Source organism: Theobroma umbraticum, unplaced genomic scaffold (assembly GCF_002168275.2).
Source record: "Theobroma umbraticum cultivar Fairchild unplaced genomic scaffold, ASM216827v3 scaffold_228.0, whole genome shotgun sequence".
Lineage (NCBI taxonomy): Eukaryota > Viridiplantae > Streptophyta > Magnoliopsida > Malvales > Malvaceae > Theobroma > Theobroma umbraticum.
The window spans coordinates 531,623-548,720 of NW_018397274.1; the positions used below are offsets into that span (position 1 = coordinate 531,623).

Genomic DNA, 17,098 nt, shown 5'->3' on the forward strand with positions numbered 1-17,098 from the left:
TTTCTTGTTTTTGGTTCAAAATGCTTGAGGGAATATTTGTTTAGCCTTTATATTCAAACACCCTCTCCCATCAAAAGGCTAGCAATTGATCATCTTAATAACTTTATTATATAGAGTTATCTTATGTATCTTTAAAACTTAAAATTGAGCTAAGTCCTCTAGTTTAAAGTAAAACATAAATAGTTTTATGCTTAATAGTAGTAATTTAATTTATGTCAAAGCATTTATCATTTATGATATTTTGATGAATTTTTTGTTAAAATCTCTTATTTCAGCCTCTATTTATTTAATTTTCTGATGTTGAAGGATGTGCAAGGACTTGGAACTCAAATGGCAAAGGTTGGTGCAAGTAGCTTAAGAAAGTCCTTGAAACATGCTGCAATGTTTTGAGCATAACTTGAGATGCAAAACTCCAATCGACACAATTCTTGAATCTATGGAAAGCTAAGAGGAAGAGTTACAACTTTAATTATTAGCACTTTACTCAGTTTAAAAGGAATCATAGTAAAAAATATGGAGGAATTTGACTGACTGCAGCAGACTGCAGTCAGTGTTGACAGCAGCTTGTGCACCCAGCGCCTAGGCGCCCAGCTCTCAGCGCCTAGGCGCCAATTGCACTGCCCAGCACGTTGAAGACAGCCAAAAAATAGAACCTTAGGCACCTAATTGCTGGCAAATCTCATCTCTCTCTCTCTTCATTTACCTGAAACTCTTTCTTTGTTGGTTTGAGATGGATATCAAACCTTTCCTTCATGAACACTATTTGCTCTTTGACGAATATGAAGAACAAGAGGCATGTTGTGATACATGCAATCAGCAAATTAATGGTTTGGCCTATTCTTGTGAAAGATGCAAGTTTTGGTTGCACCAGTCCTGCACTGATTGCCCAATTTGCACAAAATGAATGATTAGTAGGTTTCTACCTTGGTAATTGGTCAAAGAAAACTTACACACAAAAATATGAGATTAGCAGATTGAATCAAACAAATTTTGCCAAGGAGTCAGCAAATGCATTTGTCTCTCCTTGTACAAATTCGACATCACCAATGGTATTATTCTAGCAATCAATTTCTTCGAGAATGTGCCATTTCTTTGAGGAGGCAAATAATTGGAGTGCTTGTTTGATCTCCAGCAATAATGAGAAATGAAATAGTCATTCCCCAACCAATATATCATAAATTCTCTAATTTTGGAAAAAAAAATATTATTCATTTCTTCTAACACTACCCTTGGGACCAATAGATACAATGGACTTAAAAATTTTCTAATTAATTAACACTAGGAATTTAAAATCATAGTGGCTAGCCAGATAGGAAATTAAAATCCTATCTGCTGTTGAGGTAGTTTGATTTATGTTTTTGTTTTTTTTTGTTTTTTTTTACACTAGAATCATCCTTAGGTTATTATGTGCCATTAAATGTGGAAGTGAAAAGTTGCTAATGGGAATTATGGAATCCTACTTTGTTAGAACGTAGCATTGGCGGAAAACTTAATTTACTATAAATTAAAGGAAAATCGTAGTGGTGACAGCAGATAGGATGGTGAATTGGATGAAATGTCGAGTTAAATATCAGCAATTAGTGCCTGAAACCGGAAACCAAGATGACTTGAGAACACAAGCATGAAATATTTATGCCCCATAATCCCACTCCTTAGAAGAAAATAAATAAATAAAGATAGAAAGGAATGGAAATTTGCATAAATATGCAGTTTCTGAATTATTTGCATGATCTCTTCATCAGAAAGCAGTCTCAGAAAAATGTCATGCATTATAGTGTTGCTTTGATTTAGAATGCCTTAATGCGATTGAGAATTGGGTTTATTACATGCTAGTTACTTAAAAAACAAAACCATCTTTAAGTAATATTCTTTTTGAGATTCGGGGAAAAGCTTGCTAGGAGTTCTCTCTCTCTTAAGGGTTGTGTGTGCTTTATCTTGCTAATATTCTGGCACTTCTTATCCTCAGAAAGGAAAAGCTTAGTTGTGTCTTTCAGTATGTTTTATCACAAGGAGATTGATTCTTCGTCATGAGTTTGAGGATCTATAATTGCCTATATATGAAGTTGGTTTAAATACTTGTGAGTTGTTTTGACTATACCAGGACAGGTGACTGAAATCTTGCAAAGGGGAATTTTAGGGGAATCTTTTTAGGAGACTAAGCAGTTGGAGTTTGGCTTTAATATGAAGATATTTAGGTAAATATGCAGTAGTCATATGGCTTTATTATGAAGATAATTAAGTGATTTCAAAAAGTTTTATTATAAATAACATGACAATAGATGCACTTAAGTACTTGTTTCAATGATAAGTGCATATATCCCCTATTAAAAGAGCTGAATTCAAATTACTCTCCTCAAATCAAAATAAAATAAAATATGATAATAGAAGGTTGTGCCCTCAATGCCTTTGAATGGTTTATGTTGCTGGAATTAAAACAAACTTTTTTGATGATCTTAGTGCAGATGAATCTGGTACACCTTAGGGCTTAGTGTACTAAATTAAATCATGCTATAATTCTCAAAACAGGCATTGCTAGCCCCTTTTCTAAGTCCATCCATTCAAGTAATAGGGATATCTACAAATGGTTCTAAAGCATACTTAGAATATTGCTGGAATACTGATCTGTTTAGTATTTCATTTTTTTCTTGATGTTTTTAATTTTAATTGACAATCATAAATCTAGTTGACATTCTGAGCTCAGTTTCCATGGTAATTTAAAATACTACAGATTGTGGTTCTGGCATAGGAAGAATAACCAAGAATTTGCTCATAAGATATTTTGATGAGGTAAAGTCATATTTCTCTTTCTATTAGTATATCTTCAATAGTTCTGACATTTACCATCTTTGCAGTTAATTGATAACATGATTCATAGTGCATAATTTGTACTACTTAAAGAATTTCTCTGTGTATTTGAGTGGAAAGCAAAATTGGGTGGTGCCTTTTAAAAATTCATGCATGAAGCGAGGAGTAGAATCTTATTAACTTGTAATTCCAATACAGTGAATATGATGATTTCTATGTTAATAGTTATATCTATTTTAGTTTGATTTCCATGTGGAATATGATGGGCTTTCGCTTCCTTCCTCTGCTTTTGTTTTTTTCATGGAATGATAGGAATCAATGTCATAATATTAGTTGGAGCTACGATCTTAATAAAGCTGCATAGTTCTTTGTGATAGCTATGCTTTCAGACCCCTCTTTCCCTTGCCATTCTCCAGGTTGATCTACATGAGCCAGTGTCACATTTCTTAGATGCTACCTTGAGATTGGGCATGTGTAGCTTTATGCGATATGAATCGTAGATGATTAGACAAATTTTGAATCCAAGTAAATTCTTTGCCTTTGGCTTTTTCAAGAGATTGGGCATGTGTAGTTTTAAGTCAGTATGGTGCTCCTAAAACATTGAAAATCAATGCTGCTTCTACTTGGCTTAGATGAAGCATATACCTTTTTACAGATTTAGAAAAATTGAAACTTAAGTTTGAATTAAGTATAGGTAAAAAAACAAAAGGATTCCAAACTTAAAACTTTTATCCTCTTAAAAATCAATAAGTCGAGCAAGGTTGTTATTTATAAAGTGATTTGATTCTAAAATGCTAGAGGTCTTTGGTGTTTTTCTTCTTTTGTAAACAAAACTAAAGTGGTAATCAATTGAGTACAATTTATAGAAATGGATATATTTATGCCACCAATGGTACTTTGCTTCAGAGTTATATCAATCATGTATTCTTTTTGTCTTTCTTAATATCTATCATTTTACATAAAAATTACAAGAATAAATCTATACTGGTATAATTAAGGTCCTTTGAAAAACCAATAAATGGGCAAGATTTATTATTTTTTTTTTGGTTTTGAAAAAAGTGATTTTCCAAAATGCATAAGGTCCTTAATGCTTTTGTATATATTGACTGTTTTAGATTCAAAATTGTGGTATTGGCATCTTTGACAGTCACATTTGGTATAAAAATGTAGCAATTAAAAGAAGTATTTTATCTTTAGTGATGAGTAAGTTTTTTTTTTTTAAAGGCAAAGAGAATAATGTTCTTTCCTTGTTTAAATAGAGAAAACAAAAGCAATGTTGACAAGGCATGAAGCATATGCCATTTTCTTGTGTTTGGTTCAAAGGCTTGAGGAAATCTTTGTTTAGCTTTTATATTTAAACACCTTTTTCCCATCAAGAGGCTATTGGTCATCTCTCTCTCTTCATCTACCAAAATTTCTTTCTTTCTTTGATTGAGATGGATATCAAACGCTTCCTTCATGAACACCACTTGCTCTATGATGATTACAGTGAATCAGAGGCAATTTGTGATATATGCAATCAGAAAATGGATGGTTTGGCCTATTCTTGTGAAAGATGCGAGTTTTGGTTGCATAATAACTGCGTTCATCAACACCTACCTCATCAGATAAGTGCACATCCTTTCCATTCCCAACACAAACTTAGTCTCTTATGGTCAAATCACATAGATTACATATGTGCTAAATGTTTCAATCTTTCTCGAGGCCATAGATACCATTGCAAAGATTGTGATTTTAGCCTTGAGTATCAATGTGCTTTTTCAACCAATGATGAGAAAAATAGACTCAATGATGAGACACCCAAAAAATTTAGTCGTTTCAACATGTCGTTGACCCTCTTCAACTATAGGAGAGTGAAAAAGGATGAGTATACATGTAGTTGGTGTGAGATGCATTTATCTGGAATGTCCTATGGTTGTCTTGACGAAGGTGTTTATATCTGGTTCCATGATTCCTGCCTAATCAACATGCCTAGCATAATCTTCAAACACCCATTTCATCCTTCACACCCTCTTCCATTACTCAACGTTTACATGGATAATGCGTTGTGCAATGCTTGCAACCTACCAATATGGGAGTTCAGAAAAGTCTATTGCTGTAGAAAATGTGAATTCCAACTTCATGTTCATTGTGCTAAACTACGACCCAGTCTCAAGGTTGAGTTACATGAGCATGATCTTACTTTTTTTCGAATAAAAACTAATACAGCTACCCACCTATGCAAGATATGTGGTTTTAATTTTGATGCTATAGGGACCGAAAGTGCTTTTTATCGTTGTGTTCAGTGTAATTTCAATTACCATTTCAAATGTCTCACAATACCCCATTCTACTTCACACAAGTATCATAGGCATGATCTCATGCTTATGGATTCATATATAGAAGATGTTTCTGAAGAATATTATTGTGATATATGTGAAAAAGAAAGAAAACCCAAGCATCGTGTTTATTCTTGCAAGAAATGCAAATTTGTTGCTCACATCGAATGTGCACTCAAAAAGGTAAAAAGACAGTTACTCTCTCTCTAAAGAAATTTAATAAATATTTTTTTCATTAGATAAACTATTAATTATTTGATCATAGCTAACATATCATGTGCCCTTTAGAAAAGTTTGTATGCTAATATTTTCATTTCCCCAGTTTGTAGATATGAAACTTGACCAAAGTTCGACCTCTATTTTGTTGGATAGCGAAGCTTCAACATTGAAGGTGATAGAATTGGGTCTTCTATATTGATATTATTGTGATATTTTCATTTGCCAATATTTTTTTTTGAAGTTTATTTCACTTTAGGTCTTCTATAATTCGTTGGATTTATGCATTATAAAGATTTGTTAGTAATAAACACCATCTACGTTTTTGAATAAAATTCAATACAAAAGAACTAAAATATGTAAATAATATAGGTAAGAAAGCTCTAGTCACATACCAGTATTCAAAATTAATTTGGAGACGGGTTTAGTGAAAATATTGAATGTTGAATAAAATAAAAACACATGCGTGCATCATGTTAATTTATGAACATATACATTTCATTATTTAATTATTGCTTTCATATTCTAGTTTTACCTAAAATTTTCCCTTTTTTTTACTTTTTAAACAAAAATAAAGAGTAAATTTTACTATTAATCTTGACCTATTTGTAATAGTTCGTTTTCATTTGTCTATTTTGAATTTGCTCCAATTCCATCTATATATGTCAACTTGTGAATAAAATATAGATGGAATTTGCAACGTAAGTTCCACATGTATGTCCAATTATGTGAATGTAGTCACATGGACATAAATGTAGAACTTAGATAGAAAATCCCTTCCATATTTAATGGTGTATTGATGGATAGATGACACTAAAATAAATTCAAAAAAGCATAGGCGAAAAAAATTGAGTTTGTTTAGTCACAAATGAAAATGAAATATTATGACAATGTTACAAACTAAGGATGCACTTAAAAATGGAGGAAGATTAATAACTTTCTTCACTTGCTCTGGTTTTGCAGGTGCAAATTGAACATTTTGATCATCCACATCCCCTGAGCTATAAAAAGGCTATTGAACAGAATGAGAATCTCCTCTGCAATGCTTGCCGTCAGAAAATTTTTGATCAACACTATGCTTGTGAAGATTGTAAATACTACTTACATGAAATGTGCACTACATTGTCACATGAGGTGTCACACCCTCTTCATCGCCAACATCCTCTCAAGCTCTTCACGGATATAGTTGAATTTACATGTCATGGATGTAGGGACCATTCTGGTGGGTTTGCTTACATATGCCTTCCATGTGATTTCCAACTTGACGTGAAATGTGCTACCACTCCAATTGCACCTAATAATGATGGCCAAAGGCTGAATGAGATGGAGAAAGTTTTCAAGTTGTGCCCTTTCAATCAAAATCATAAGCTAGAGTTCTTCAACCATAGACCCAATCTCAAAGATTTGGCTATGGAATGTGATGCTTGCAAGCTACCAATCTTGGGTCCAGGTTATACATGTCGTGATTGTTTCAATATCAAAATTCATGAATCTTGTCTTTCACATATGCAGGAGATACAACTCACCTTTCATCCGTTACACCCCCTTCATCCACAAATTGGCGATTGGGAAAATTGTTCTGCCTGTAGATTTAAAATCATTGAAAGTATCGGTTATAGTTGTCGGCAGTGTGATTTCCACCTTCATCTTCATTGTGCTAATTCCCTGAAGCTGGCCTTGAAAATTAAGTCTCACATGCATAATCTTTATTATTTTGGAGCACATTATGAGAAATCCTACCAATTATGTAACAAATGCAAAAGTTACATTGGTAAGGAACCTTTCTATTATTGCGTGGAGTGCAATATCAATTTGCACTTAAAATGTGTTCCCATACCATGTTTAGTTAAATCCAAATGTCATATGCATCGTTTGACTCTTAAAAATCATTTTGTGGAAGATGATTATGGAGAATACTATTGTGACATTTGTGAAGAAGAAAGGAACTCAAAAAATCATTGTTATTATTGTGAAGAGTGTGCTGGACTATTTGTTGCTCACATCGAGTGCGTGCTTCTTACAGTAAGTTTATCACTCTCATTTTCTCTGTAGAATTTTTCTACACCATGTTATTTAATTTTTTAAAGGAAAATAAGAATCTAAATTACACATCACATGATTGTATCCACCACCTCCTTGATTGATTGGACTTTATTAATGGTTAAATTACACATCGAGTGCGTGCTTCTTACTGTAAGTTTATCACTATCATTTTCTTTGTAGAGTTTTTCTATACCACATTACTCAAAAAATTTAATTATTTTCACCTTCTTTCCCTTAATTAGGATAATTTTTTTAAAATCTATCTCGATTTCCTAGATCTAAAATCATAAAGTTGTAAAAATGAAACTTGTTTCTTTCCACCGCCGTGTCCTTGACTTGGTGCTAATGATCACAAGGTTGTGTTTTTTCATGTTGTAGGATTTCCATGAATTTTCCAACTTTAAAGATGTCGACTCACCTACTGAGAAGTCCTCTATGGATAAGTTGCTTTTCGAGCCCCATGCCGAAGTTTACTTAAACCAAAATAGAGAGGTAGTTAAGTCCTATATATGTTCATTTCAAAGATCTCATCTTTTATGTGAAAAGTTTCAAGATTTTATGGGTGTCATTGTCGTTGCAGAAGTATTGGGTGGATAAGAAGTTAAACAAATACTGCTTCATGTTGTTTGCAAGAGATTTTTCAATCACTTGGGCAGAAGACCACCGTTATTGGCGTTGGTCATACCAAAGGGAAACAAACAGGTTAGTGTAGAATCCTTACTTCATAGTTCTAGCTCGACGGCTTTCCTAATCCATAAACTTTTGATTTTGCAGCGATGTGTTGATTGATGTTGCCGAACTTCTAGATGTGTGTTGGCTAGAAATGCATGTGAGTATCAATGTAAAAAGGCTTTCACCAAAAACTTTGTATGGAGTTGTGTTTGTGTTTAAGTTGACAGATAAAGCATATGGATGGAATATTCCAGTGAACTTTGGATTCACTCTTCCCAATGGGCACAAGGTTGAACACAAGGAAGTTTTGATGACCAAGCCGAGAGGAGTATGGACAGAAATCCATATCGGAGAATTTACAACTTCATCTGAAATTGTTGGAGAATTAGATATTTACTGTCACGAATATGATGTATTATTTTGGAAGAGAGGACTTATTGTTAAAGGAGTTGCTATTCTGCCAAAGAATTAAGTTATAAATTAGCATGTTCTCACAATAAATCTGAAAGTACTGTAGTTTTTTCATTTGTTCATAATCCTGCAAATTCCAAAATGCAATAAAGTTGAAAGGACCCAACTCATCCAATTATCACCTCAAGACTTGAGCCAGCTTTCTGGGTTTTATTATATAATATAGGTTCAATGCTAAATGCAGCAAAGATGCCCATTGATTTTTTTGGTACTTTTTATTAGATTTTCCAATGGCCAATGACTTGTGGCCAACGGTCAAAAATTGAAATCTGAAGAGAGAAGGGTAAGGTAGAAAGAGAATATAGCTAGATAAAGAAGGAAGGAAAAAAATGAAGAAAAAAAACTAAATGTGTCGTAAACAGTATGCTTAAATGACATAGCTTTAGATAAAAAAGCGAAGAAAAAGAAAAGCGACGCGATCATTTTTTTTTATTTTGACACGTTAGTGTCGCATTAGTATTGTCTGACATTTCAATACCACATTAGTACCACTAATAGTCAATTTGCAATGAGTTAGGTAAAGGGACTCAAATGCATTAAATTTCAGATAATAAGAGCTAAATTAACCAATTTCAGATAGATGGACTAAATTGATGAAAAATCTATAATACAAGGATCTATAAGGTACTTTGACCATTTATTAATTTAGCAACTTTGATCAATCTATATCTAATACGTTTTATATTTTATGTAGAAATATTGTAGAACACTCATTTAAAGGTACCTATATAAAATAAAGTGCCTTCTATTGCGTATCGACCACTTAATAAGCCGTTGATAATGCCTTTTTAAACTGAATAATCTATGCTATTAAGTTGAATCGATAAGGGATGGTTTCAAGTTGCATGTTCAATGTTCCTATTAGAAAGAGCAAGTTTAGTTTGCAATCCCCCAATTCAGTTTACGGTTTTCAAGTATCATAATGTATCCTTTTGTTATTTATTTGCTTATTGTTTTGAAAACAGGACCAAAAAAAGACTCCCTGAGGAATTGTTTACTATAAAGATGTATACTTTAACAACTGATGTACCGAAAAAGGTTGTTAAGACTAGATCAAAGTGCCAAGCTAGAAAACCCAACATCATCAAATGATTTGTTGCCTCTTAACTTCTTGCATTGTTGTAGAAGTGCTCGAATTTTCTAGTATATGATGTAATTGTATCTCCTTATGTAATGTATTAGTGCATTACCTCAAATTGTTTTTCACCTTAACAAGCTCCTTGTCGACAAAATTTGTATTTTTTGTTTGAAGCTGTATATTTCTCCCCCATATACCTTTGAGTTGAGTGACCATACACTTGTCCATTGTTGATAGAAATTGCAGTTATAAAGTCATTGGTCATGTTATCTAATAACGTGTCTAAGCAAGAATCAAATCCCTATGAATTTTCCTTTAAAAGAAAAAAGATGGAAGACCCAAAAATGCATGGGTAGAAATTACAAAAAAAAAATGATTGTACTTTTATTGAACTTGTTTAAGATAATCAATCATTAATATATATATATATATATGTATTATGAATTTTAAGCTTTGCCAATTAATGAGCTTGTTTGAGGCATGTTTTTATAGCATCACAAGTCTTTTCACAAATTTTTCTTTTTGGGTACATATACCTTTCTTACTGATTAAAATAATTGAAACTTCTATTTAAATGGGTAGAAATGGGATTCCAAACTTAAAATTTTGATCTTTTTAAAATTTAATAAGTAGAGCAAGGTTGAGTATCTTTAAAGTGATTTTTTTTTGCTCAGTCAAAAAAAAAAGATTTATTAGATAAACGAAAATACAAAATGTTTCATAATAGAGCAAAGGAGCCAAAACTAATGGACTTAGAGAAACTTAAGCAATAGGGAAAATGGTAAAAACAGAGAACAACGAAAGTAGAACATAAAGGTAGAAAACTTCCTCAAACACACTAAACTGAAGATAAGGTTACCAAGAGGAAAGAAGCATCAACATATAGGATAATTCATCATGAGGGATTGGGAGTTCTTACAATTTATCATGGGGAAAATGGCATTTGGTGATAGATAAAGGTGATGGATTCTAGAATTTCTAGCTACAATTAGGGTTTTTTTTCTTGTTAATGGTGTTCCTGTTAACCCATTTTGGATTTTGAAATTTCTAGCTACAGTTAGGGTTTTTTTCCTTGTTAATGGTGCTCCCGTTAACCTATTTCGGATGGAGTGTGGGCTGCGACAGGGATGTCCCCTTTCCCGGTTCTTCTTCAATATTGTGGTGGAGGCATTGAGTTTGTTGATGGGTAAGGCAGAAGTTCTTGGCCTTTGTTAAGGGATCTATATCGGTGGAAATGGGTTGGTTATATCTCACTTTCGGTTGGTGGATGACACGATAATCTTTTGTAGGCTTAAGTTGGATAATTTTTTGAATGCCGAAAGGATTCTAAGGTGTTTCCAATTGATTTCAGGTCTCAAGATTAATTTTCAGAAAAGTAACCTGTTCAGCATTGAGGTTGATAATCAACTTGTGAGAAGGTGGGCGGAAGCAATCTCATGTAAGGTGGGAGAATTTTCTACAATTTATTTGGAACTACCCTTTGGGGCTAATCCTTAGTCTTCTAGTGTATGGAAACTAGCCATTGAGAAGTTCGAGTCAAGATTGGTACGGTGGAAATCGAAGGTTCTTTTGATAAGTGGGAAGATCACTTTGCTTAGATCAATCCCTGCGAGCTTGCTTATTTTTATCATGTCTCTTTTTCAAATCCCGAAAGGGGTTAAAAATGAACTTGAAAAAAATTGAAAGAAGGTTTTTGTGGAGTGGGGTTGATGAAAAATGAAAAATTCATTATATTGGATGGGACAAAGTGTGTAGGTATAAAGAGGATAAGACACTTGGAATCATTGATTTGGAGATAAAAATAAAGCTCTCATTAACAAGTGGATATAGAGGTATGGAAAAGTAAGAAATAGTTTATGGAAAAAGGTTGTGGTTACTAGTTGATAAAATAGGAAGGAATCCAACAAGTCTTTTACTCGATACAAATTTTAACAAAAAGTTCTCTTCGCCTTGGAAAAATATTCTTAAACCTCTTCACCCAACCAATGAATTTTTTATGCAAGTTAATTCTAATCTCCATATGATGGTCGGTGATGGCAAGAACATTTTTTTTGGACTAACAAGTGGATTGAGGTGGGTATTCTTAAGGACTACTTCTTGCGAATCTTCACCTTAGCCTCAAAGAAAGGTGGGGTCATTTAAAATTATGGCCAATAGGACAACAGTAGCTGGATTTGGCAAGTTAATATATGATGTCAACCTTTTGTGTTGGAAAAAGTGTAATGGAATAATTTTAAAAAAACAGTGGAGGAGTACCACCTATGCAATCTGTTGGAGGACATGCTTGTTTCGAAGGGCACACTGTCGGGTTGATATTCCATGAGGTCTTTCTATAAAGAGGTGTTACAAGTTAAGAACAATAGTAGGGGAGTGTGGAAGGATATATGGTCTAGCCTTACCCCTTAAAGATGGAAGTATTCTGTTGGCAGGTTATCCATGAGAGAGAACTATCAAACAAGAGCTTGTTCGCCGAGGAATGATTAAAACTGATAAGTCAAGGTGCAATATCTACATGAATGATTTGGAATTTATTCAACACTTTTTTCTTCACTTCACATGTACTTAGAAAATTTGGATGTGATGGTATGGTGAATGGGGCATTTATTGGGTTGTCCCCAAGAATTTGGAAATCTTCTTTAGCCTGTGGAATTTTGCTTCTGTGAAATGACGAGAATCTAAAGTTTGGAAAATGGCCTTTTACGCTATTATTTGGATAGTATGGGTACAGAGAAATGACATGGTTTTTAATGGGAAAGAGTGGGACACTTCCCATATTTTTGACTAAGTAAATTATAGGTTGCTACTTGAGTGAAGGCTAAATGGCCATTGGAGTATAGTGTTGCTTTGGATACCTTTCGCTATCCTAACATGGGAAAGGGTATAACTAAGGCTAAAAAAAAGAGGTGGATGTAGGAATGGTGAAGACCAACTCATGGTGAAATAAAGTTTAATGTTGATGGTGTCACACAAAGGTGCTTAGGGGAGGCCGAAATTGGTGGGGTTATTCGCGATGAAAATGGAGAGGTCAAAGTTGTCTTCTTCAAACCTATAAAGGTTGAAGATTCTAACATGACAGAAGTTAAAGCAATTAGGGAGGCTTTTCTACTGTTCATTGCTTCAAACTGGTGCCAATCACATATGTTAATCATTGCAAGTGATTTTAAAAATGTTGTCAAGTGGATAACAAACTCTGAAGATGCTCTGTGGAGGTTTATGTTGACTTCATATATTTTTGATGATAACAAAACATTCCTCATTCATTAATATCTAACTTCACTATTTAAATGTGCAAGATTTAATTTAATACCGCAACAAAGTTATTAATTAAAAGCAAGTCAAGGAGCTTGTTAAGCTTAATAAAGAGTTAATTAGTTAAGAGGGAAAGAGCAACTAATGAACAAAGACAAACCCTTAGTAACTAATTATCAAGGTACCTTAATCAATTAACACATGGCTGTGTGATAAGCTGTACCAAAATAGAAATATGCTAATCGATTAAAAGATTTGGTTAATTAGTTAGAGCACAAGGTCTTAGTTTCATCAAGTGCCAAAAATAATAATTTAAAAATATGATTGACCGTTGAAGAGAGCCAAAATGAAAAAGTTCAAAATTGGAAGATTCTCTAGTTGGCTGATTGTAATCAGTTATAGTTGAAGAGAGCAAAGCTTCAATTAGTTAAGAGAAGAGCTAGCCAACTAAAGGAAGACTACTGTGTAGAAAAGTGGAAACAAAAATTTCGTAATCAGTTAAAACCTACCATAATCAGTTAGAAGAAGTCTACTAAAAAAGAAAAGTTTAAAGACAAAAAACTCTTAATTGGTTAGAACAAAGAATGCAACAGTAGGATAGTGTAAGGTAGAAAAGCTGTAATCGTTTAAAGCTGCTTGTAATTAATTAGCTGAAGTTTGTCTGCTTGTTTGAATTTAAACATTAAAGGACAAAATAACAGCTAGAAGTGTATCAAAGTTGTTTCTAACTGCTAAAAATTATCTCCAACATAAAAATCTGACTCCCCAAGTATAAAAAGAAGCTCTAACGGTCAAAAAAAGCAAATTTGAAGAGTAAAAAGCTACTCTGAGCAAAAAGCCAAATATTTTTCACTAAAAATATTTATTCTTCATTCTAAATCCAGAAAAAGTGTTTGAACTTGATTGTAATTTGTTCAAACTTGAAAAAGTATTTAATTGAACTTCTTTTTCTTGAGAAATTAGAGTATAGGAAGCACTTTAAAGCTTGTTGTAAGGGATTAGAGCTTGGGTTAAAAGCTCACCTTGTAAAAGCTTGGTGGAAGCTGTTAATTCCACTGATTTAGTAAAGTTGGGTTGAAAATCCTTGATTGGGAAATCAAAGTAATGCATGTAGGTTAAGGGGACTGAACCACTATAAATACTCTTACAATGTCCACTTCTCTTTACCTTTCCTTACTCTGTGTCTTGTAATTTTAACAAGTTCTAGACCTTCCCTTCATCTAGTTGATTAAGTGCTCTTCAAGCTTTAAAGGGCTGAGTAGAAAATATTTTTAGTGTTATTCACCCTCATCTAGCACTCAAATGGGACCAACAATTTAGGAAATAAATCTTACATATCGAGTGTCTAAAAAAATAATTAGAAGATGGGAAATCAATCATATTTTTAGGTAAAGAAATCAAATGGTAGATAGCCTGTCTAAGGAGAGAGTGTAAAGGAAGACTGATCTCTAGTGTGTGTTTGAGTAAACTTTTTGATAAAGTGTTGCCTTTGGTTTGGGGGTTACAAAGGAAAGGCTACTTGATAGAGGTGCTAGTTCTTGGAAGTCCTTATTGTGTTTTGTTTCCTTGAGAAAAGTTTGTGCTAATCTACGGTCTGCATTGTTGTTGCTTTTTTGTTAAAAAAGGTTTATTTCATGCTTGTGCATGCTTCATGGTCGGACATGCCTCATGACTTGCTTGGGACTTGGGATCTGTATGAGATATTGTTGTGTTTAGGATGGTTCGGTAATTTTGAGATTACTGTATAGGGAGAGGGTGATTGGGGAGGATTGCTTTGTTTTTGTATGATGAAAGTGCATTTGGGGTTATTTTTTGTTGACTAGATTCGATGGTTTGGGTTTGGTATGCACTAATGCATGCATACCAACTTCAAATCATCTCTTTTGTTCAGAGGGATGTTCCCTTGCTAATTATGAAATTAACTTTCAAAAACAAAATTCACATATGATACTATTTTGTCAACTTTATGTAGTTATTATAATAATCATGTTCATAAAATTCACAGATCTATTAATGAATAAATTTTAAATATGCATTTAAAATTTGGTCACAGTTTACAACAAATTTATTATATATGTAAATTATAATATATTTCTTAGTCAATAGGATTAGATTAAGAGCCTGTTTGGTCTAGCTTTTTTCTAACTTAAAATCTATTATGAAGTTCTTATGAAAAATAATAGCTTTTAGAATTAAGCTGAAATTATTTGATAAATTTTTTTTATAAGTTTTTTTTATAAATTATAACTTTAGTTAAAATTATCATAAAGGGTATTTCTTTTTTTGAGAGAGTTATATTCTAATTATTTTTAAGATGAGGATATTTTTGAAGCAAAAATAAAATTTTTTTCGTATTTTTAAAAAAAGAGAAGAAAAAGCTCCTCACTTTTCCTAAAGCTCTTTTTTAAAAATTTTATTCTTTAAAAAAAGTAACTTTTTTTTAAGAGCTTTTTAAAATTTATATTTAGCCTCACTTTTACTTTTAAAAGATAGATAAGCTAAAAAAAAAACCAGATCAAACGAGCACTAAGAATTTAATGTTGTGGTTTAGTATATATTGTTGTGGACAAAGAAACTAAAGCTATGCTAAGTGATTGGATTATAAGATGGTAAGTTTGTAAATATTTATACACAAAAAAATAATGAGATTTTCAGATTAAATTTAAAAAATTTTGCGAGGGAGTCTAAATGCGTTTGTCTCTCCATGAACAAATCCAACATCACCAATAGTATTTTTCTAGCAATCAATTTCATCGAGAATGTACCATTTGTTTCAAGACCTTGAGTCAACGTTAAAAACTCAAGATAGCACCACCTTTGAATCAAATTTAGTAATAAGTTTTTTGGTACCAACAAGGTTTGAGGAGGTAAATAATTGGAGTGCTTGCTTGATCACCGGTAATAATGGGAAATGGAATTGTCATTTCCCTGATCAAATATATTGTAAATTCTTTAACTTTTAAAAAACACGTATATCGTTCATGATTAATATTTGATACATTAACAAGTAAACGGTGGGATTTTTTCTTTTGAAGGAAATAAAAAGTTGATATTAAAATATGATGTCATTTTGAGACCTTATTATTATTATTATTTCTTTCAAAATAATATCCACATTTTACCTCTTTAATGAGGTATCAGGATTCGGTAGCAAGTGCATCAAATATTAATCCTATTATTCACCTTTTCTAACACTACCCTTGGGACCAATAGATACAATAGGGAGTAGAGATTAAACATTAAATATCAAATCTTTGAAATTTCTTAATATATCTAGTTATATTAGTGATTTGAACTTTGACTGGTCTAAAATCAGGCTTTCATTTTCCAAAATATAAAAAATAACAACCATTAATTCATAATTTCTTAGTAAAGAGAAATTTACAAGAAATGGTCAGATTAGTATAATTAGCAAGTAATAAATTAGCTGGGCAAATTCAACCAAAAAAAAAAAAATTCTAACTAGTTAATACTGCGAAATTAAAATCATAGTGGCTAGCTTGTGAGAAGAATCCGATTGATTTCCTCGATTATCAAAGGCTTTGATTGAATCTGATAATCACTGGCCAGAGTTTGCACGAAATCTTTAGGGATCAAGCACTTTTCTTCGGAATACAACTTCTCTTGAATTGCTTGAGATATTAGCAAGTTTGGGAGTTCTTGTGAGTGCATTAATGCTTCTTCCTTACCCTGCTATTACCATCACCCACCAATAATCTATCTCAGGAATATTAATCAAATAACTTAAAAATCAAAATTCAGTATAAGAACCAAGTATAGCTTAACTGGCAAGGAATAAGTATCAAGGTTTAAGGTTGAGATGCATCACCTGATGAAATGACCACATGGCTTCAAGAACTCCAACTTGAGCCTGCAAGAAGTTGACATACTTATAAGCAGCCTGGAGCATCTCAGCAGTTCTCATCTTGTGGCCACCAGGGATGAGCTTTCCTAGCTCCTGTATCTTGTTAGTTATTTTCCTTCTCCTTTGACGTGCGGCAATGCTTTGCAGGTTAGATACGCTAACTGGACTTGTTTTCTTGGCATTCTCATTCTCACAACTGAAAGTGGGCATTTCGGGCTCAAACTCTGGCAGTGGCACAGGGATTTTTGGCAAGAACAAGTCTGTGGCAGCCGGGCTTGGAGCAGAATTTGGAACGCAACCAGCCAAGAAGTTAGCCCCAAAATTTGAGCAGTAATAATTTGAAACATTCTTTTGGCGTTTGGGGTCCTGCTGGCACAACTC

At 33.0% G+C, this 17,098-nt stretch overlaps 2 protein-coding genes across 4 annotated transcripts; one reads left to right on the forward strand and one right to left on the reverse strand.

Annotated features, from left to right (window-relative positions):
- The first annotated feature begins 4,141 nt into the window (after window positions 1-4,141).
- On the forward strand, window positions 4,142-8,640 carry LOC110427046 (uncharacterized). 3 transcript variants are annotated; one of them, XM_021442415.1, is made up of 7 exons: window positions 4,142-5,306; window positions 5,446-5,514; window positions 6,303-7,110; window positions 7,240-7,361; window positions 7,761-7,874; window positions 7,963-8,084; window positions 8,157-8,640. In XM_021442415.1, exons 1-7 carry the CDS (start codon window positions 4,242-4,244, stop codon window positions 8,524-8,526), a joined length of 2,670 nt encoding a protein of 889 aa, XP_021298090.1. In that variant the 5' UTR covers window positions 4,142-4,241; the 3' UTR covers window positions 8,527-8,640. The 3 variants fall into 3 exon arrangements, with proteins under 3 accessions (XP_021298090.1, XP_021298091.1, XP_021298089.1); XM_021442416.2 differs by having other exon boundaries at window positions 6,303-7,361; window positions 8,157-8,211; window positions 8,309-8,445; XM_021442414.1 differs by having other exon boundaries at window positions 4,143-5,306; window positions 6,303-7,361.
- A 7,707-nt stretch (window positions 8,641-16,347) lies between these two features.
- Window positions 16,348-17,064, reverse strand: LOC110427304 (basic helix-loop-helix (bHLH) DNA-binding superfamily protein). Its single transcript, XM_089785454.1, has 3 exons — window positions 17,033-17,064; window positions 16,682-16,991; window positions 16,348-16,536 (listed from the first exon to the last, which is right to left on the reverse strand). Exons 1-3 carry the CDS (start codon window positions 17,062-17,064, stop codon window positions 16,348-16,350), a joined length of 531 nt encoding a protein of 176 aa, XP_089641580.1.
- Between the last annotated feature and the right edge of the window lie 34 nt (window positions 17,065-17,098).